At 46.4% G+C, this 22,131-nt stretch overlaps 1 protein-coding gene across 2 annotated transcripts in view; it reads right to left on the reverse strand.

Annotated features, from left to right (window-relative positions):
• The window catches only part of NARS2 (asparaginyl-tRNA synthetase 2, mitochondrial), a 178,679-nt gene that overhangs the window by 150,050 nt on the left and 6,498 nt on the right, over positions 1-22,131 (reverse strand). For both annotated transcript variants that reach the window (XM_082245293.1, XM_082245292.1), the window contains exons 2-4: positions 21,121-21,230; positions 18,163-18,283; positions 14,809-14,949 (exon numbers count right to left, since the gene is read on the reverse strand). In XM_082245293.1, coding sequence (XP_082101419.1) covers positions 14,809-14,949; positions 18,163-18,283; positions 21,121-21,230 — 372 coding nt within the window. The remainder of the gene's footprint in view (positions 1-14,808; positions 14,950-18,162; positions 18,284-21,120; positions 21,231-22,131) is intronic.

A 22,131-nucleotide genomic window follows, 5' to 3' on the forward strand; every position in this document is an offset into this window, starting at 1 on the left:
AGAAAGTTTAAAAATACTCACAAACGAGTTCTTGATAAAAGCACATCATACAAGAAACAGTCCTCAGCATAGAGATCCAAGGGTTAGCCGTCCCCTGAAATCGTGAAGGCTTACGCGTTTCAAGGTTAAGCCTCTTCCTCAGAGCCTCAGGGCCATGGGTGGGCATCCCTGGTGGTTCTAGTGGCACCCCCCCAAGGGTCTGCACTGGTAATCAAGGTTCTGAGTACCAGCACAGACCCCCCCGTCAGGAGAGCAACAGATCGGCTCTCCTCTACTCATGCCTGATTAATGGCTCTTCCTATTTACTATGTGACCAGCTGTGATTGGACACAGCTGGTCACATGGTAAAGAGCCTACGTCAGTAGGCTCTTTACCGAGATCGGAGATGCGGTGTGACAGAGTCAGGGGCGCTCAGAGCGCATTATCCTGCTGGACATCATATGACGGACAGTCCAGATAATACAACCACTTTGCCACCGTCAATCCGCTATAGGGCGGGCGGCAAGTGGTTAAAGGGCCAATGTGGGAGGGATGGTCACAAATCGAGTAATAAGTATTTTCATATTAAAAACATATTTATTAATTCACAAAAAAAAAAAAAAAAAATTACATATAAAACATATATAAAAAATGTATAGAAACACACACCCTGTGGGAACGCTAAAACAAGATACCAAATAGGTAACAGTGGTCTCTATTAAGCACAGTCTATAGGGCCCCAATAAGCCAACGTGTTTCGCACCAAGATTTCCTAAGGGCCAAAGAGACCTTAAAGACCGTTGTTCCCATGAAGTCAAGGGCAAGGCATATCATGTCCCGGGGATTATGTCGAGCAGAGGTGGTCACCATCAAAAATATATACAAGATATAAAATGGATCACCAAATAGCTCCTGAAAAAAAGGAAAATGTGGATATCTGGATACTTGGTTGCTATAGTGCAGGGATCCTCAAACTACGGCCCTCCAGCTGTTGCAGAACTACACATCCCATGAGACATTATAAAACTCTGACATTCACAGCCATGACTAGGCATGATGGGAATTGTAGTTCCTGAACAACTGGAGGGCCTTAGTTTGAAGACCCCTGATATATAGGGTAACAAGGTCCCCTCCTAGAGCCAGAGGTACAGCATACACAAGGGGAGAGTCCTTTCACCCCAATACACGGCTTGTGTGTATGACCAATCTCAATTATACCACACCTCAGATGGCATTTTCATCCTGATAAGGTAGGTGCTGGGCACCGAGGTGTAAAGTCACATTCTGGAAATTTCTCCCAACACAGCCGGCATCACAGCGACAACTCACCGAAATCCCTGTGCATCATCACATATTCACATCTGACCCCCGGCCTTCCCTGCAGCCTTGCACAGTTGTACCAGATCCTCTCCTGGACTGAAATCACTTAATCTGATTCAGGGCTGGCTGCCCTGGGCGCAAAGGTTTATTGCAAGGAGGGTGGCCTAAACCTAACCCTAAGGTAAGGAGGGGGGGGCGCATTTTGGCATCTTTGCCCTTAACACTGGATGACCTTGTCCCAGCCCTGCTCTGATTTCACTGCACAGAGAGCTTTTCACTTGTGGGCTGCAGCAATTCAGACAGAGCCCGCTTCATTTCCAGTCTGGAGGACATCCAGCATCATATAAGCTCTTTACTCTCCAGCATGTCCCACCTTTTTTATACGCTGAATATCAGTTCTTGCAATTATCGTCTGAGCATCCCATGTGGGCATAAAATAGAGCAGCCTGCCTAGGAGGCACACCTCCTACCTGTGGAGGCACACACCATCATGATTCCGCAGCCGGTGCAAAAGGACAAAGCAATTTGAACCGACTAGGCACCAGGAATGGACGTTTTAACTTGCGCCACATTTCAGTAACAACGTTGTGTCCTGTGCGTCCCAAATCAGGACACAACGCCCGGAGGACTGGGCTCATCCTCCAAATGTAGTGTTTCCTTAACAAAAAATTATTTCATCCATGGTCGACCGCTCTTCAGGCGACCCCGGGGAAGAGGTATCAACCCCTTCCACCTCTGCCTTCCCCTCAGACCCCAGCAGGTCCAAGGATGAGCGAGACCCTGAAAAGGGCACGCTCGCAGCAGCAGCAGCCATATCACCATCTGAATCAGAGGAGAGAGACAATCTGAGCCTTTATTTTAGCAGCACGTTCAGCCATCAGCATTTCCATGAATGACACCAAGGACGCCACTACAGCGGCCAAATCAGGTCTCAGAGGGGCCACAGGAGAACTGGGAACCCCCACCAGAGTTGGGGAGAAATATTCTGTCCTGAGATCTATTACTCAAATGACAAACAACAGTACAAAAAAGTTTGTACTGCCCCTTTAAGAGCGCTGCAGAGTTTGCAGCCCACCACTACAGCTACAGTGACAAAGACCCCCAAACAGGAGAAGACAAAACTGAGCTAGAATGACAATACAGAAAAAAATATTGGGAGCAATAACCTGCAGAGCCCCGCAGAGTGTTGCTCCTTGCTGCTAGAGTAGGCTGAACGTATAGGCTGCATGACTCAGGGAAAATGGCTGCCCCACAGGATTTGCATGGAAGGCTCCGCCAAAATGGCCGCCGAACATGCGGTCGGAACGATCGTTCGGTTACCGCAAAATGGCGGTGAATGGCGCCAAAAACAGCATGTAGATAGCCCACAAAGAAGCCCAACATGCCTGCCTATACTTAAAAATGGCGGACCGCGCGGATTCACCCGCTGTGGTCGCCACACACACACAGTCTGCACCCCCACCAACACCGAAGTGACACAGAGAAGGGGACCCCAAAAAACACATAGCACCGCAGCACATGTACAAGCGATCCCCGCAGGGACCGCATCAGGGAGTCCCACAGGCACGGACATGGGGAACATACAGCAACACAGACTGCCACCCCAGACAGAGTCCCCACACAGAAGTACTTACCTGTACCAGATGGTGTGGGGTGCCTCTATGAACGGAAAGCCGCTGTCCTCATCTGACAGGGAATGCCGTTAGCCAGGGACATTGCACTGCAGCATCGCAGATGTGTCCTGTGAGGTAGCCACCTCACGGCTGCATCCCTGCTGCGAACAGGGATGGGTCGTTCATAGTGCCAGGGCGAACCATAGCTGAACGCTCGATGGCGGGCTGGGGGTCCATCTGACCCTCTGCCCTGGAGACCCAGGGCGGCCAGTCCGAATCCCAGCACCGCATGATCCATCTTCAACCGAAGAAACGACTAAAACTAAAGCTGACAAAAATAAACAGCTAGTAAAGTAAGAAAAAACTGACATTTTTAAAAGAAAATCAAATAAAAAAAGATTAGATAGGCTGAGACTGTAGCCCCAGCACAGGGAAGCCTAACTACTCCTGACGCTAGGCAGATTAAAACTGAGTTGGGAGTGGTCACTGCAGGGGGGTATTGACCAGATGGGACAGCCCCCATGGGTGTGTATATGCAAATGCCTTTGTTCTTTTGACTAAGTCTTTATGCCTAGCTACTCCTGCGGAGCGGAAGTCAATACCCAACAGTGATGACTTAGAGGAGGCGGCGACTGTCAGAGGACGTAAGAGAAATGCATTTTTTTATTTTACACCAAGTTATCCATTTATGAAATATTTCCAACACATAGCATGTACATAGCAAAACTTGCACCCCAAAATACATTCTGCTACTCCTCCTGAGTATGGTGATACCACATGTGTAACACTTTTACACAGCTTAGCCACATACGCTTTTTTTAATTAAAAAATAAGAAAACAGTAAATTTAGCCTAATTTTTTCCATAATGTGAAAGATAATGTTACGCCGAGTAATTAGATACCCAACATGTCATGCTTCAAAATTGCGCACGCTCACGGAATGGCGCCAAACATTGGTACTTAAAAATCCCCATAGGCAACATTTTAAAAATTTCTACAGGTTACCAGCTTAGAGATACAGAGGAGGTCTAGGGCTCAAATTATTGCTCTCGCTCTAACGATCGCGGCGATACCTCACATGTGTGGTTTGAACACCGTTTACATATGTGGGCGGGACTTGCATATGCGTTCGCTTCTGCGCGCACGCATATGCATTTATTTTATTTATAAATTTTTTATTTTTACACAGTTTTTAAAAAAAAAAAATGTTTTGATCATTTTTATTCCTATTACAAGGAATGTAAACATCCCTTGTAATAGAAATAGGCATGACAGGTCCTCTATATTGTGAGATCTGGGGTCAAAAAGACCTCACACCTGACAACTACACTAAAAAATAAAAATAAATAAATAAATTGTTGAAAAAGAAAAAAAAAATGCGGCCCTTTAAACCGGTTGCTAGGCAACGACTTTTGACGTAGCTCCGGTCCTCCAAGACCATAGTGTCGAGTGCCGGCGGGTCTGGTAAGCTGGGAAAACGTCTGGGACGCGGGGGGGGGGGGGGGGGCGAATCTGCCACTGGGACCACCCTTATCTGAAAGCCGACCGCCCGCCGTTTAAAAAAATACCGGGGTTATGGGGGCTATCTGCTGCCATAACCCCAGTATTTAGCTTTTAATGGCCGACGCATATAGTCGTTAGGCGGTCGGTAAGTGGTTGCATGTATATAGCAAAAATTGCACCCCAAAATACATTCTATAAAAGGAAAGTGTAAAGGAATAGTCCGAGTCCATCTCCGATCCGCTACTATTAGCGATGTCAAATTCCGAATCGGGGATCGGAATTGGATTCGGATACTGATGAGAGCTCCCCGGTGCTCTCATCAGTCATGGAGAGGACCTGAAGGGCCTCCTCGCTGCTGTACATCCGTTTTGACATGCTGGCTGTGATGGGCTGTGTGACAGGTGACGGTTGACTGTGGATGATCACTGATGGGGTGACAGGTGACGATCACTGATGGGGTGACAGGTGACAGGCGATGGTGCATGGCGGTACTGATGGCAGTCTCTGGTGACAGGTGCACTTTAGGCTATGTTCACATGTGAGCGTAGCGATCATGGGCAGAATCACCACGATTCTGCCCGCGATCCGGAAATCATTGCAAATCGCGGGACGCCTGTGCGTTGCCCGTGATTTGCAATAGCACCCCAAACGCTGTGCGATTTTGCCGTGATTTCCGCCTGCCAAATCGCGGTAACATCACGCAAACAATGCATGACGCCCCAAAGAAGCTCTTGTACTCTTTTTGGGCGTCATGCGTTGTTTGCACGAATGGATTCACAGCCGATCACATAGTAAACAGCCACTGTCAGTGACTGTTTACTACTGCCGGTGACTAGCTGTGTTCCTAGGGAACACAGAGCCACCGGCATGATCGCGCGTGCGCGGTCTTCTTCCGGGCTTTCCTATTGTGATCGGCCGTGTGATTGAAACACAGCCGATCAGGTGGGAAACAGCCATGCCCATTGGCTGTTTCACCCCTGCCGGTGACACGCTGTGTCCCGGGGACACGCCGCCACCGACAGTGCAAGGCGGCGCGCACACGATCGCGCGCCTGCCCTGCCTGAATGGGCGGACCTCATATGACGCCCGCCCAGAACAATGGCCGCACCGTCCCGCCGTCATTTGACGGTGGGCGGGCGGCAAGTGGATAACATTCTCAAAAAATAAAAAAACATTTTTTTTTAACATTTTAGGCCAATTTGTTGTCCGCTACATATTTTTGGTAAAAAAAAAAAAAAAAAAAAAAAAAAAAAAAAAAAAAAAAAAAAATCGCAATAAGTGGATTTTGATTGGTTTGCGCAAAACTTATCGCGTCTACTAACTACGGGAAAGATTTATGTTATTTTTATTTTTTTACTAGTAATGGCGACGATCTGCGATTTTTAGCGGGACTGCAACATTGCGGCGGACAGATCAGACCCCTAACTGACATTTTTGACACTTTTGGGGGGACCAGTGACATTACTACAGTAATCAGTGCTAAAAATATGCACTTTTACTGTAATAATGCCATTGGCAGAAAAGGGGTTAACCCAGGGGCTATCAAAGGGTTAAATGTGTGCCTAGGGGCGTGTTTTTAACTGTATGGGGGCAGGGCTTGTAAAATGACCATAGAGACCTGTGTTCCTATATAGAAGGATCCCAGGCACTATGTGATCATTCTAGGGAGAAGAATGGTGGGCTGTGTTTACAACAGCCGACCGTTCTCTCTCAGCAGGGAACGATCACGGATGGCCAGCGGCAATTGGAGTTGCCTGCCCCGTGCATCGGTGTCCACGCTGTCGAGTGGGGGCAGGAGAGCGCTGTCGGAGGCACACGCTCACCTCCTAGCTGCAGACACGCAACCGGCTTATACTTACGGCGGTTCGCGCAGGTGGGCCAGCCTACCGCGCTATTTCTGCAGCGGGCGGTCGAAAAGTGGTTAAAAATGCCATGAGCATATTGATGAGGGAGGAACCAAGGGAGCGAAATATAAGCGGATTAAACTTCAGCTTTCGATCCCCTGCGTTTTATAGGCACGGGAACTAGGCAGGGCTCAATAGCAGCCATTTATCCTAAGGCTACGTTCACATGTGGGTGTAGCGGATCCGGAAATCATTGCAAATCGCGGGACGCCTGTGCGATGGCCGTGATTTGCAGTGGCACCCCAAACGCTGTGCGATGTTGCCGCGATTTCCGCCTGCCGAATCGGGTTAACATCGCGCAAATAAAAGCGTGGGACGCATGACGCCCAAAAAAGATACAAGAGCTTCTTGGGGCATCATGTGTCCCATGATTTTGTTTGCGCGATGTTACCGCGATTCAGCAGGCGGAAGTCATGCCAACATCGCCCAGCGTTTGGGGTGCCACTGCAAATCACGGGCAACGCACAGGCGTCCCACGATTTGCAATGATTTTCGGATCGCGGGCAGAATCGCGGTGATTCTGCCGCGATCCGCTACGCCCACATGTGAACGTAGCCTTATATTAGAGATGATGGGTCGTCTCAGACTTGCTAATCTCAGAATAAAAGACTCCTCAAAGGCGACCTAATTAACATGTATAAATATATCCAAGGCCCTTACATGTACAGCGCTGTGCAAACGTTTTAGGCAGGTGTGAAGAAATGCTGTAAAGTAAGAATGCTTTCAGAAATATATATTTTAAATTGTTTATTTTTATCCATCTGCAAAATGCAAATAAAATCTAAATCAAATCAATATTTGGTGTGACCTCCTTTTGGCTGTAAAAGTTACACTATTTTGTATACTGGAATGAGGTCATTAAAGTTCTCCCTTTCATCTTCGTGAAATTTTCGCTCAATGAATGACCGCCATCTAGCAAAAAATTTTTCCGTGGAGAGAAATTTCCTGGTCTCCAGGTCAGTCTTTTCCATATAGAGTAGGGCTTTGAAGTCGTTGCATACCATAGAGATTGTGGGGGAGACGTTAGAGATCCAGGTCTTTAGTATGACTTTCCTGGCTGCCAAGGCGCAGAGGTATGCCCATTGAGGAGTCGGTGCAGTCGTCCTTTTAGAGGACCCTGTAGCCAAGCTCGGAACTTCACAACCGAAAAGCAGAAAATGTGGAGACTTCTCCAGGCGAATGTCTAGGACAGAATGGATAAAGTCCAACACAAGGTCCCAGAACACCGAGATCACCTGACAATGCCAGAATCTGTGAGCCAAGGTCGGCCTGTTTTCATTGCACTTGGGGCAGGTAGCAGTAGTACCCGGGTTAGACTTGTAGAAGGCTGGTATGAAAGCCCTGTGGATCAACTTAAATTGGGTTTCTCTCCATGTTTCGGCTAGTACATAGTTCCTCAATTTTAGGTAGCCGTTCAGAATGTTCTGAGCCAAGTCCGTTTGAGGGAAGTCGGAGCCCCACTTATCGAACAACGTTTCCACTGTGATCTTATTTGTGTGCATCACAAGCTGGCCATAGATGAGAGAGATGGAGTAATTTTTCCGGTGAATTAAGTCATCCACAAATGTTGTCTGAAAACTCTTCGAAGGATTACAGGAGCAAGATTTGATGAAGGAGACTGTTTGATGGTAGTAGAAAAGATGAGACTGTGGCAGGTTGAATTCCGCAGCAAGCTCTGAGAATGGTTTGATGGAAAAGTCGGACGGCCGGATAAAAGAGTAGACTGAGGTGAGACCTTTACGTGCCCACAATTGGTATGGAGTATAGTCTCCAGATTGGGGGGAAGGATGGGTTGTCATGGAGCGGAAGGTGTTTTGAAATAGAGGACGGTACTCCGAGGTGCTTCCTTATTTCTCTCCAAGCGATTAAGGTATCCCGGATGAGTAGATGGTGCCGGAGAGAGTCTGGGAGAGATTGCAGTTTGCTATGGAGTATGCCAGAAAGTTTCAACGGTCGCGCCACATTGGCTTCAAGAGCATAGTTGGAAAAGGTAGAGGACTCTGTAAGCCAGTCCAGGCCATAGCGTAGGAGGCATGCCAAATTGTAGAGCCTGACATTAGGTAGGCCAGCTCCCCCCTCGCTCCTCGGAAGGTGCAGTTTGGCAATGGAGATGCGAGATCTTTTCTTATTCCAAAGAAATGAGGCTATGGCTCTGTTTAGAGTGCGGACATCTTTATGTTTAAGGAGAATAGGGATCGTCTGAAGCGGATATAGCAAGCGTGGAAAGCTAACCATTTTGACCAGGTGGCACCTTCCGAAGAGCGACAGGGGCAGAGTCATCCACATCTCAAGTTCCCTGACAATCTTTTCTATCAGAGGGACGTAATTGAGTTGATATAAGGACGAGGGGAGTCTGCCTATCTTGATACCTAAATAGGTAATGTGGTTGAGAGTAAGCGGGAAGAGGAGAGAGGGGTCCCAATGATCAATTACTGGTTGGGTTAGAGGGAGAACTTCACTTTTATCAAAGTTAACTTTCAGTCCTGTTATGGTCCTGAATTCTTCTAGCAGGGAGCAGATTATAGGGAGATCACCGCTGGGCTGCGACGTAAAAAGTAAAAGATCGTCCGCGAAGAGGGCGGTCTTCAACTCTTCCTCCCCCAAAGTGATCCCATGAATGGGGGCAGAGGAGAGTAGAAACCTGGAAAGAGGTTCCATGGCCATGTTGAACAGTACGGGGGACAGGGGGCACCCTTGACGCGTCCCTTTGTGGAGTGATATGGGGTTCGTCATACCTAATGAGGTGATGATGCGTGCAGAGGGGGATGCATACAAGGCTTTCAAAAAGCTCAAAATTCTACCAGAGAAGCCCAGCTTTGTCAGGGACAGGAACAGCCAGTCAAAATTGATGTTATCGAAAGCCTTCTCGGCATCTAGTGTAACAATAGCGAGTTGAGCAGTGGGGTTGGCTTTAGCGCGTTTCAGTACCGCTATAACTTTGCGGATGTTTGCCGTTGCTGACCTGCCCCTGACAAAGCCTGCCTGTGAAGGATGGATGAGCGTAGGGAGAACTTGGGCAATCCTGGATGCTATGATTTTGGACAGGATTTTCGCGTCAATGTTCAGTAAGGATATTGGGCGGTACGATCCGGGTAAGGTAGGATCCTTGCCCTTCTTGGCTAACAGCTTTATGTATGCTTGAGTGCCCGATGGCAAATACGTGCCCTCCTGCTACATAACGCTGTAGAGCAAAGTGAGCGTGGGTAAGAGAGTGTCCTTGAACGTTTTATAAAATTCAGGTGGGTATCCATCAGGTCCCGGAGCTTTATGAGATGCCATATTAGAAATGGTTTTACTAATGTCTTCTGAAGTGATTGGGGCGTTAATCTGTTCCAATTGCGTGACAGAGAGGGAGGGGAGGGACAAGGCATTTAAGAAGGCTTGGGCAGACTCGTGATTTATGGGGTCACTACTGTAAAGTGCTTTGTAATAATCCTCCAATATGTCGCTAATCTCTTGTGGGGTGTGTGTCCGGGTCCCAGAGCTGTCCTTCAGAGCTAAGATGTGCGTTGGTCGGTGGGGGCCCTTAATCAGTCTGGAGAGCAATTTGCCGGGCTTATTGCTGAATCTAAAAAAAGTGTTGCTGCGAATCGCGAGCGTTTGGTGTTCTCCATTTGTTCGGCCCAGTGATCAAATTGCCTCTTGGCAGAATGCCAGTTAGCAATACGATCGGGGGAGTCGGAGACGGTGAGCTCTAGTTGTGCCTTGCAGAGACGGTCACTGGCTTCGCTGTAGTGTTGCGTAAGAGATCTGCGACATGAAGCCGTGTACGCTATGATGGCTCCCCGGAGGACCGCTTTACCTGCTTCCCAGAATAAAACAGGGTCATCCAAATGACCCTGGTTCAGTGAAGCATAGTCCTCCCAGGACTTACGGACATGGTGTTGGAAATCGTCATTATCTAAGAGAAACCCAGGGAGTCTCCAGGAACTATTAGAGGGGGCAGTAGAGGGGGCCACTAATAGGGTCAATGAAACCGGAGAGTGGTCGGAAATGGCAATACTATGGATATCGGTGTGATGGATGGACTTTACCAATTCCGGAGTAACAAAGAGGTAGTCCAGCCTTGCCATGGAGTCCTGTGGAGGGGAATAGAATGAAAATTCCCTGTCAGTGGGGTGACTAAGGCGCCAAGAGTCCACCAGATGTAGGGCAGCTGACATAGAGTTGAGTGCGGTTTCTCTCGTGGACCGTGTCTGAGCATGTGTGGGGGGTCTCGGCCTGCATTGCTTCCGGTCCTTCTGTATATTCATAACATCATTGAAGTCTCCCCCAATGACATGAAAGGGTGCAGGATTTTGGAGCAGCCAGGTCGAGGTGTCTCTGTTGAATTCTGGCGAAGGAGGTGTAGGGGCGTAAATGTTGGAGATTTGCACGGTGCGGGATGGCAGTTTGAGTGAGACTGTCACTCTGCGACCTATGTCATCATGCACCGTGGATAACATTTCGCAGGGGAGATTTTTGTGTATCAGTATGGCTACTCCGGCTTTGCGGCCTGCCGCCGGAGAGCACACTGCCTCGCCAACCCAGAGCTTCTTCAAAAAGCACAAGTCGCCCTCCGCAAGATGAGTCTCCTGCAGGAGTGCAACATCTGCCCCTAATCTCTTAAGATGGCGGAGAATCATCATCCTCTTATTTGGGGAGCGAAGGCCTTTGACATTCCATGATATGATCTTTAGGGTGGCCATGGTAGCTATATAGGCAGAAATCGGTAGCTAAGTATTTGGGATCTCAATGGTAGTCTCATAGCGTATTCGTCAAGATATAGAGTAGGTACCAGGGGTGGTGAGAGAGGGAGGGAAGAAACAGGGGGGTGCCAGTGCAAAGGGGCTGTGAAGTGAATAACAGGGGAGTAGGGGACTCGGGGTCCCCGTGGGGGGAGCGCGAAGTAAGGACTTCACTTTTTTCACCATGCGGAAGGGAGTGAACAAGGGTGGCTCCACAACCCCAATGCCTAAGTTACCAAACCATGAAGCAAGGAGGCACGCTAGGGGGCTAGTTATCCATGCACTACCTGTTAGTGTGCAAGGAGACCATGAATGTACAACATAGACAGTATAAAAGTTACCATCAACAATGCAGATACACAAACCAGCATAACAATAAACTACAACTTTAGTCAAACCTGTTCGCCCGTAATCAGGCGGGTATAGCTGCTCGAGGAGATGTAGTAGCGTAGGCAGTCAGAGCTCGTGCAGCTGTCGGGCAAACTGACGATCCAGGGAGAAAAGGGAACCTTGAGATCAAGGAAGGTGGACGAAGTCCCTCAAGAGGGCGGGTTGTCCAGCGGTCAGGTGATGGCTCTCTGAGAGGATGGATCACCAAAGCGTCCTTTCTTAGTGGATTCTTTGGTAGGTGTCAGTTGCGCTTTGCGGGAGAGCGAAGCTTTCCTATTCATCAGGGTTTCTTCCTCCAAGGAGGAAATCCGCTGCTTAGCTTCCTGGATCTGGTGCTTGTGAGCTGAAAGCTCCTTTTGTAACTGTTGTAGTCCCTGGTGCATTGTCGCTTCAATAGTTGCTTTGATGGTGGGTGAGAGAATTGCTGCCACTGCCTTAGCCATTTTAAGATAGGCTGGGTCCATTGAATCACCTCCAGGAGCAGTGGTAGGCTGAAGGGGACCAGGCTGAAGCGAGAGAGGCAGGGAGAGATTCCCCCCTCCTCTCTCCCTGCACGTGCAGCCGCAGCCATGTCAGCTGCTATGTGGGAGGTGGCGGTCTCCGGCCGCTCCGTGACAGCTCCTGGCTGGGAGCGCTGGCGCTCAATAAAGCGGTCCATTCCGGTCCCCGGATCAGTAGGGGGGGGGTCATGGTGTGTGTGGGCGCCCTCTGAACAGCCTCCGGCCGTGGATTTATATATAGATTAGCGGCGGGTGCAGCGGGAGCCGAGGAGATCACTCCTTCTCCATGGGCGCCGGAACCGGAAGTCTCTGCGATTTTTTTTGCGGGACTGCAACATTGCGGCGGACAGATCGGACCATTGACTGACATTTTTGACACTTTTGGGGTTACCAGTGACATTACTACAGTAATCAGTGCTATACATATGCACTGTTACTGCAAAAATGGCACTGGCAGGGAAGGGGTTAACTGTATTGGAGAGGGAGGGGTTAAGTGTGTCCTAGGGGCGTGTTTCTAACTGTGAAGGGACATGGCTACTTGTGTAAAAACAAAGATCAATGGTCCTACATAGTAGAACCGTATGATCTCCATTTTTACACAGGGGAGAATGACAGGCGGTTTGTTTACATTAGCCGCCTGCCTTTCTTCCTTCACCGGAGACGATCACGAGTGACCGGCGGATGATCGGGTCCGCCGGTCACACGCACTGACTTGTCATTGAACGAGCCGGAGCGGGCGCGCGCTCGCCCGCTATTGGCTCACAAGTCAGTGACAGGCAAGTGACTTACCCCTACGTCACTTTGCCTGGCCGGGGCTGACCGCCGCAGTAAATGTACTTGCGGCGGTCGGCAACCGGTTAAATTGCACCACTGATGAAAACATGAATGCAGTTATTTTGGACATACAGTTCAGTTTTCGGTCTGCTGCACTCACCATGCATGCGTTTAATGAACAAAATGCGCCATCTTGTGGTGACATTTAGGAAAAGCATCTAAGAATTACTGAGAATTATTTGTATTACAAAGATCGTATTATAGAACAAAAACTGACACGGTTTTCAAATATAATTACTTTTTAAAGAACATTTAGGAGGTCTGAATGTTGTTTAAAAGCATTTTCACACGTGGGATGACATTGGCAGGCCGAGGACCATCTGGAATGGCTTTTTGTCAGTTTCTTCCAAGCATTATTATCTTGTTTGGAGCCTTGGATAGCCAATGTTCTCAGCCCCCAGTTGTGCCACTGACACTCTGCTATACCAGTATACTTCACTCATATGGAAGTCCTTAACCACATCTGGCCCGGAAGGTTTTACCCCCTTTATGACCAGGCCATTTGTTGCGATTCAGCACTGTGCTATTTTAACGGACAATTGCGTGGTCGTTTAACGCTGTAGCTAAATACAATTGATGTCCTTTTTTTCCCCACAAATAGTGCTTTCTTTTGGTGGTATTTGATCACCTCTGCGGTTTTGTTTTTCTTTCTTTGGAGTTTTATTCTTTTTCTCTGTAAAGGGGATTTTTTTTGTGCTAGTAGTATCTTCTTTGGAGTTGTAGCCTAATGTTAAAGACCAATATATTATTGATCATTACTTTGATTGGTATGGGGGGGGGGGCCCCAAGACAGAATTTAGTGCCATATATCTATTGTACAGTTATGAATCTGTACTGGTTCACTTGTGTACCAATATCAGCCTATATAACACATGCATTATGTTCTCCATGGGGGGTTTACATATTGTATATTATAAGAACTTGTATCCTCAGGTGCTCCTTAAAAAAATCATAGTTTGTTGTTTTACTTCCATGTTTGTTATATTGGTGTAGGTATGCAAGTACCGTTTTGTGTAGGATTATTTCGTATGCAAAATATTTTTCAATAAACTTAGATTGAACAAATTGTGATGGTGAGGAAGGCTCCACAATAGCACTGCGGGAGGCATTCCCCCCCCTCCCCCCATCAACACTGACAACTCCCGGTTACAGAACAGAAAATTGTAGCTGATGGCGTGCCTTACACTCTCCATGCTCTGGCTTCCTCCTCAGTCCAGCGCTGGCGGCCCTCCCCAGACAGAACACAGCACTTTGTCATGTTACCCATCTCTTGTGAGCCCAGGCAGCTGCTAACATTACCCCTAGGGGGCGCACCTTCACACAGGCTGGGCTCATAGTACTACAGGAGTGAGTTGGCTTTACACATCAATACAGGAGTGCCACTCAGTCCTGAAAGAATGCCCGCCGCCACCGGAATTAGAAACTACAGCACATGCTGGAATATTTATTTTAATGGGAGGCCATAGTTCTACTTTATTCCAGCATTAAGGATTGTGGTTTGAAGTTGCGTTTCTTCCAATGCAACAAGTATTATTGGGATCTATGTGCAATGAAGGTAAAGGAGGTCAGCCTTTGGTATTTGAACACATGCCTATGAGTAGCGCTGCGTTCAAATGCAAACAGCAAGATTTGACAAAGCCTTTACACACAATACACAAAATCAGATGTTAAAAAAAAAAAAGGCGCACACATACAAATATATATATATATATATATATATATATATATATATATATATATATATATATATATATATATATATATATATATATATATATAAATAAAAACACACACACACACACACACATTATATATAGGCACACACACACATATAAAAACACACAACAAACACACACAATACACATATATAACACACATATAGAACAAACACACACAATACACACATACACATAACACACATATAACAGACAAACATAACACACACACATACACATAGAATACACACATACACACATATAGAACACATAACTAACACACATATATAACACACACAATACATACACACATAACACTCTACCTTGAAATACTCCTGGATGGCTGCTGTGGCTTCGCTGCGGATTCTCAGTAGGGATCCAAACGTGTTGGTCCTGCAGCGCAGGTGAGGAAATTGACGCACATATTCTGGGGGGTGGCGCTGTTTAATTTTAAATGGAAAATCCTGCAAAACACAAGGACACCTTCAAATAGTCAGTGCACCAAAAGCATTCCGTTCCCTTAGGGCACATTCACACCATGCACTGGGAAAGCATACGTCTGATTGTTGAAACACATAAAGCACTTTTAAAGAGGTACTGAAGCCTTGAAATTTTTTCCAAAAATAGAAGTATAGAAAAATGTTGCACAGGACAAAAATTACTTCCAAATAGGTCCAAAAATGCACTACCATCCTTTTAAAGCTGCAGCCTCTGGTTTCCTTTGCGCCACTTCCCTGAACTTCCATTTGAGGAGCGCAGCCTCATATCATCATCACAACTCACCTGATCCCCCTACTTAGGACTACATGTGCCATCATTCCTAATGCCAACACTCATGCATGCCCCATCACTGACCAAATCTGGAGCCAGTTTCTATCTCAGGCTGCCTGGTCATGACAGCGCTGCCATCATCCTATAGTCCTCTCCAGACAGCTCACATGAAAGCCTGGCTACAATGGCTCTCCATAGGACCCTGCAAGGCAATGTGACCACCTTTAAAGCGGTAGTAAACCATACAAAAATAAAAGAAATTAAAAAAATGTGGCCTCTGTAGGATAATGTCCTAATGCGCTGTATGCTAGCACATTATGCCAGACTTACCTTAAAACGAAGCCCTCTAGTGATACATTGTCACCACTGACAGGGCTTCCATCTATACAAGGTCTTTCAGATTTGCGGGCCTTGGCTGTTTGGCTTGCTGGTTTGTTAAACTTCCACAAGTGCCGGTGAGTGTGTGTGTTATTTTTACTCCCAAATCCCACACTCTGTCCGTTGCATTATCTTGATCCCTGCCCTCTATAGGTTACATTGTCCTGACCCCCACCCTCTGTACGTTACACATTCCTGACCCCTGCATGTGTCGCCACTGAATCATCCAAGACACTGCCACTCCATCGGTGTATTCAACTCTTCCCTACGCGTTTCATCCAATCGGACATCATCAGGGGCTGGATACACTAACAAACTCACTCTATTATAAAGCAACTACCAGGCACACTCCTCCCAGACTCCTGTATGTTTCATCGTCCTGACCCCTGTCCTCTGCACATTATCCTGACTCCCACAATGTGTCCATTACACTTTCCTGACCCTTGCACACAGTACTTTCCATTTCCCCGACCTCTGCACGTTACATTTCCCTGACCTCAGCCCTCTGCACGTTACATTTCCCTGACCTCTGCACACAGTACTTTCCATTTCCCCAACCTCTGCATGTTACACTTTCCTGACCCTTACACACAGTGCTTTCTATTTCCCAAACCTCTGTACCTTACACTTTCCCGACCTCTGCACGTTACATTTCCCTGACCTCAGCCCTCTGTACGTTACAGTTCCCTGACCTCAGCCCTCTGCACATTACATTTCCCTGACCTCTGCACGTTACATTTCCCTGACCTCTGCACGTTACATTTCCCTGACCTCTGCACACAGTACTTTCCATTTCCCCAACCTCTGTACGTTACACTTTCCTGACCTCTGCACGTTACATTTCCCTGACCTCTGCCCTCTGTACGGTATATTTCCCTGACCTCTGCCCTCTGTACGGTACATTTCCCTGACCTCTGCACGTTACATTTCCCTGACCTCTGCCCTCTGTACGGTACATTTCCCTGACCTCTGCCCTCTGTACGGTACATTTCCCTGACCTCAGCCCTCTGTATGGTACATTTCCCTGACCTCTGCCCTCTGTACGGTACATTTCCCTGACCTCTGCCCTCTGTACGGTACATTTCCCTGACCTCTGCCCTCTGTACGGTACATTTCCCTGACCTCTGCCCTCTGTACGGTACATTTCCCTGAACTCTGCACGTTACAGTTCCCTGACTTCTGCACACTACACTTTCCTGACCCTTACACACAGTGCTTTCCATTTCCCCAACCTCTGTACGTTACATTTCCCTGACCTCAGCCCTCTGTACGTTACATTTCCCTGACCTCTGCACGTTACATTTCCCTGACCTCAGCCCTCTGTACATTATATTTCCCTGACCTCAGCCCTCTGTACATTATATTTCCCTGACCTCAGCCCTCTGTACATTATATTTCCCTGACCTCTGCCCTCTGTACGTTACATTTCCCTGCCCTCAGCCCTCTGTACGTTACATTTCCCTGACTTCTGCCCTCTGCATGTTACATTTCCCTGACCTCTGCACACAGTACTTTCCATTTCCCTAACCTCTCTGCACATTACACTTTCCTGACCTCAGCACTTGGTACAATCAGGACTGGTTTTCTAATCAAGCGGGACTGCCTCAAAATGTTGCCGTGACTGAAAGGATTGAAAAACGCTCTTTAAAAAAGGACACTTAGGCTGACCAAACAGTAGCAGAATTTTGTTAAAACATTTTTGTTTTAAGAGCATCCGCTCTATTTTCTACTCATTAGTGGAATCAAGCAATATGCCAACTTTAACCTTTAACACCGGCAATTTTGCAGAATAATTTAAGTGGCAATTCGAGCAAGAGCAACTGAAAGAACCATTAAATTTAATCACCCATCAAACTTTAATTTTAAAACGGGATAAAAAAAAAAAAAAAATTCAAAGTATAACTAAAGACAAAACGTTTTATTTTGTTTTGGAAAGAGTGGAGAGGGAATAGATTACCTGTCGTTTTTTTATATCGCGGTGTGTGTGTACCCGTTAAGGAGGAGATTCACCCTCTCCATTTCTCCTGTTTACTTTTATCACTGAAAGTGAAAGTAAAAGTAAAAGAAAATTCCACATTTTGGAAAGTATTAGAGGGGAAAATCTTCCAATAAACCTGAAGGGTCCCCAAAGAAATCCCTTAATTTGTAGTGATTTCCTCTCACTTCCTGTTTGGCTATGGAACAGAAAGTGACGGGAAATCTCCTTAATGGGACACAGATGACGGGAAAAAAAACTGACAGGGCTCATCACGCTCCCTTACTCTATCTAAAATGAAAAAAAAAAAAAAATATATAATAAAAGCCATACTGGATTCTTCAATTGGACTGCCCCGTGCTTGACTGAAAATAGCAGATCGTTGCTTCGACTGTTTATTGAACTTTCAGTTCTTTGACTGAAATGCAAATTAAAGAATCGGAATTGCTGAGTGTATGGTCAGTATAGAAATGAACAGAAGATTGCCATTCCATCTGGAAATCGCACTTCTGAGACTCAGGAATCATAGAGGACATCATAGAGGACATCTTACTTTGGTGTCACATTCTCCAATCACTCGAATATCTTCTGCCTTGACCTCCACGCTCTGCTTGGTGCCCACGCTACTCACCAGAGCCCCCGACACTTCCACCGCACTGCCAAAACTGATGGCACTAAAAAGGAAACAATGAAGCCAAATCAGAGAGACAATGTACAGCTTTACAATCTTTATATAATAATGCTATAAAGCTTTTACCCTTTCGCTGCCAGAGACCTTTCTGCATCTTTTTTTTTTTTTCCCCGAAGAAAATTGGATTTTTGTCTTACCCTTAAATCCTTTTTTTCTGAGGTTCACTGACAGACACAGCTTCAAGTCTTCAGACCATTGGATATTACACGGTCACGCTTCAGGAGTAGGTGGAAACCTTTTTGGTTACGCCCCCTGGGGCAGTCCCAGAGGGAATACCATCACTTCCTGCTGTAGACTTCCAGTTTGTATCAAGCAGTGTCAGAAGAACATAACTCAACCCCAACAGAGGGGCGGGAGCTGTGTCCGTCAGTGAACCTCAGAGAAAAGGAATTTACAATAAGACAAAAATATAATTTTCTCTTTTTTTCACTGACGGACAAAAGTTTCAAGTCTTCAGACCATTGGGATGTCCCAAAGCAGTGTCAATATGAGGGGTGGGAAATAAACACAGCAAACGCGGAATTCCCAACAAGGATAAACATAGCCAACCAGGTAACAAGGAGCTCAACTAGAACCAACTGGAGCTCACCACTAGAAAAAAGTTTTCACCCTCAAAAGTGTAAGCCTCCGCAACCACAGCCTGCAAAACCTTGCGGCCAAATGTTGCATCCGAAGATGCAAGTACATCCAACTTATAAAACCTTGTGAATGTACAGGCGACCACGTAGCCGCCTTGCACACCTGAACAACTGACACCTGATGATGGAAGGCTCAGGAAGCATTAGGCACCCTCATAGAATGCGCTTTACCAGGGAAAGGCGGAACCTGACCCTTAACAGAATAGGCCAGCACCACCGTCTGCCTGATCCACTTGGAAATGGTCGCAGCAAATGCAGCCTGCACCTTACGAGGTCAATCAGTAAGAACAAACAAAGAATTGGATTTCTAATTGGTTCAGTCACCGCCAGGCACACCCAAATCACCCTTACCACATCTAAGGAACATAAGGCAAATTCCTTGCGATGTTTCGGCTTAGGACAATACAATATCTTCATTCAAATAAAACCCAGAGACAATATTAGGAAGGAACGCCTGACAGGGTCGTAACACCACTTTGTCCCTTTGAATCACCAAATAAGGTGACCGATAGGACAACGCAGCCAACTTCGCCACGAAGAAAGCCACCTTCTGCGACTGAGTGAGCAGAGGAAATTCCCAAATATTTTCAAAGGGAGGCCTTTTAAGCACCAACAGAATCAAATTGAGATCCAACGGAGGTACCAGGGAGGAGCCAGATGGCGGAAACCGTGCACAAAAGTGTGAACCAAGGATTTCACCACCAACGGCTGAGGCAGAAATCTGGCCCTTGATGGTGCCCAGAGCCAAACGTTGATCTACACCCAATTGCAGAAACTCCAACAGGCAAGACACAGAAAAGGAGCGGGGAGAACCCCCCCCCCTCCTGCGACTCACACCAAGTAATGTACGCCTTCCAAACTCTATGATAAACCTTCCTGGAAGTAGATTTCCTAGCCTTCAACAGAGTAGGAATTAGGGATGCACCGATCTGATATTTGGATCGGATATCGGCGCCGATATGGCCATTATAGCTGGATCGGTAACATTGACCGATCCACTGGCCGACCTGGTTTTTGCTGAGTAACGGCTCAGCCATCCCTTACTTGGTGTAGTAGTAGTATGGGATGGGTGCTGCTACTTCCTGTATAGGTCCGGCTCACAGTGATATCAGATGCACTCCGCCTGTGAATGGAGGAGCCATACACATGAAGCAGCGGCTTTGCTCTGTACTGCAGCCGCATGCTTTGTGTGTAGCTCCGGATCGGTTCCGGTATCGGCGATTTAACAACGCCAGGTATCGGTATCGGGACCAAAAAAGTCGGATCGGTGCATCCCTAGTAGGAATCACCGACTCAGACAGCCCTCTGCCCTACAGCACCTGGCTTGCCAAGCCATTAAAGCCAGCGACTGTAAAGCAGGATGGAAGATTGGTCCCTGAGACAGAAGACTGTCTGTCAGTGAACGAAAAAGAAAATCATTTTAGGCCTGAAGATTACATAAAACCAAAAACATTATATATTTTCTGAGAGCAGACAGCCCTAGAGAATAAAATAGCGGTAGTTCCAATTTTTTATGTCACTCGATATTAGCACAAAGCTTTATGAAATTTAGGTAAAAAAAACACACTAAAGTTGCACTAAACTAGGGCGTTTTGCCAGTACGAGCCACCCTGCCGAAATAAAAAGGTGGCGGTTGGTCGGGAACTGGTTAAATAACAAACATGGTAGTACTTACCTGCTCTGTGCAATGATCCTCCTCTTCTCGAGTCCCGTTCCAGTGCACCTGTCTCCCTCTTCTGAGTGCCCCCATAGCCAGGGGCACTCGTGCTCCTGAGCCAACTCTATGTGTCCATTACGTTTCTGCCCCCCCCCCCCCACTTCCTCCTCGCTTGCTGTGATTGAGCCAATGGATCCCGCTGCTGTCTCTGAGCCAATGAGAAAGCCTCTACTCTTGTGCACATCGCTGGATTGAGATTGGGCTCAGGTAAGTATAGGGGTCAGGTAAGAGGTGGGGGGACCTGCATGCAGAAGGTTTTTTTTTTTTTTTTCTTAATGTACATAACGCATTGATGGAAAAAACATTTTGCCTTTAGAACCACTTTATCAAAAAACTTTTTTTTTTTTTTCCCCCATAGAAAAAAAGTTTAAATTCCCCACCCCCGTATGAAGGGTACCTTAGGACATACACATATGAGATATTCCTACACTTGTGCCTGTTCTGCTATAATGCAGACACTGTTACCTGTGTTTGAGGCTGGGCTCGGCCACGATCTGGAGGTTTTGCAGAGAAGATCCATCATTGATATGAAGGAATAAAACTTCTTTCTGGTCTCGGACAGAGCGCACCCAACCCTGCGGAATAAGAGGAGGTTAGAGAGCCCACGTATTCTACAACAGTGTGACAACCCAACTACACAGGAGGACTTATCACAGCTTTGATTATATTTTATTATATATATATATATATATATATATATATATATATATATATATATATATATATATATATATACACATACATACATATATACACATACACACATAGTAACATAGTTAGTGAGGTTGAAAAAAAGACACCAGTCCATCCAGTTCAACCTATGATGTGTGTGTGTGTTTCCTGTTAACCGTACATTGTATACCCCTGTATGTTGTGGTCTTTAAGGTGCCCATCTAATAGTTTTTTTAAACTATCGATGCTCCCTGCTGATACCACTGTTTGCAGAAGAGAATTCCACATCCTTACTGCTCTGACAGTGAAGAACCCTTTACGTATTTTAAGGATAAACCGCCTTTCCTCTAGTTTTAGTGAGTGGCCACGTGTCTTATTGTATTCCCTTTCTCTGAATAGTTTGTTCCTTATGCTAGGGTTGCCAGTACAGTATTTGTACATTGATGATATCACACACACACACACACACACACACACACACATTATATATACACATACATATATATATATATATATATATATATATATATACACACATACATATACACACACACACACACACACACTTTATTTATAATGGGATATATACAGTGGGGAAAATAATTATTTGATCCCCTGCAGATTTTGTAAGTTTGCCCACTTACAAAGAAATGAAGGGTCCATCATTTTTATCATAGGTGTATTTCAAATGATAGAGACAGAATATCAACCAAAAATCCAGAAAAAGCATGATACAAATGTTATAAAATGAGTTGCAGTTCAGGGAGTAAAATAAGTATTGGATCCCCTACCAACCCACAATAT

Source organism: Pelophylax lessonae (genome assembly GCF_965119305.1).
Source record: "Pelophylax lessonae genome assembly, chromosome: 2".
Taxonomy (NCBI): domain Eukaryota; kingdom Metazoa; phylum Chordata; class Amphibia; order Anura; family Ranidae; genus Pelophylax; species Pelophylax lessonae.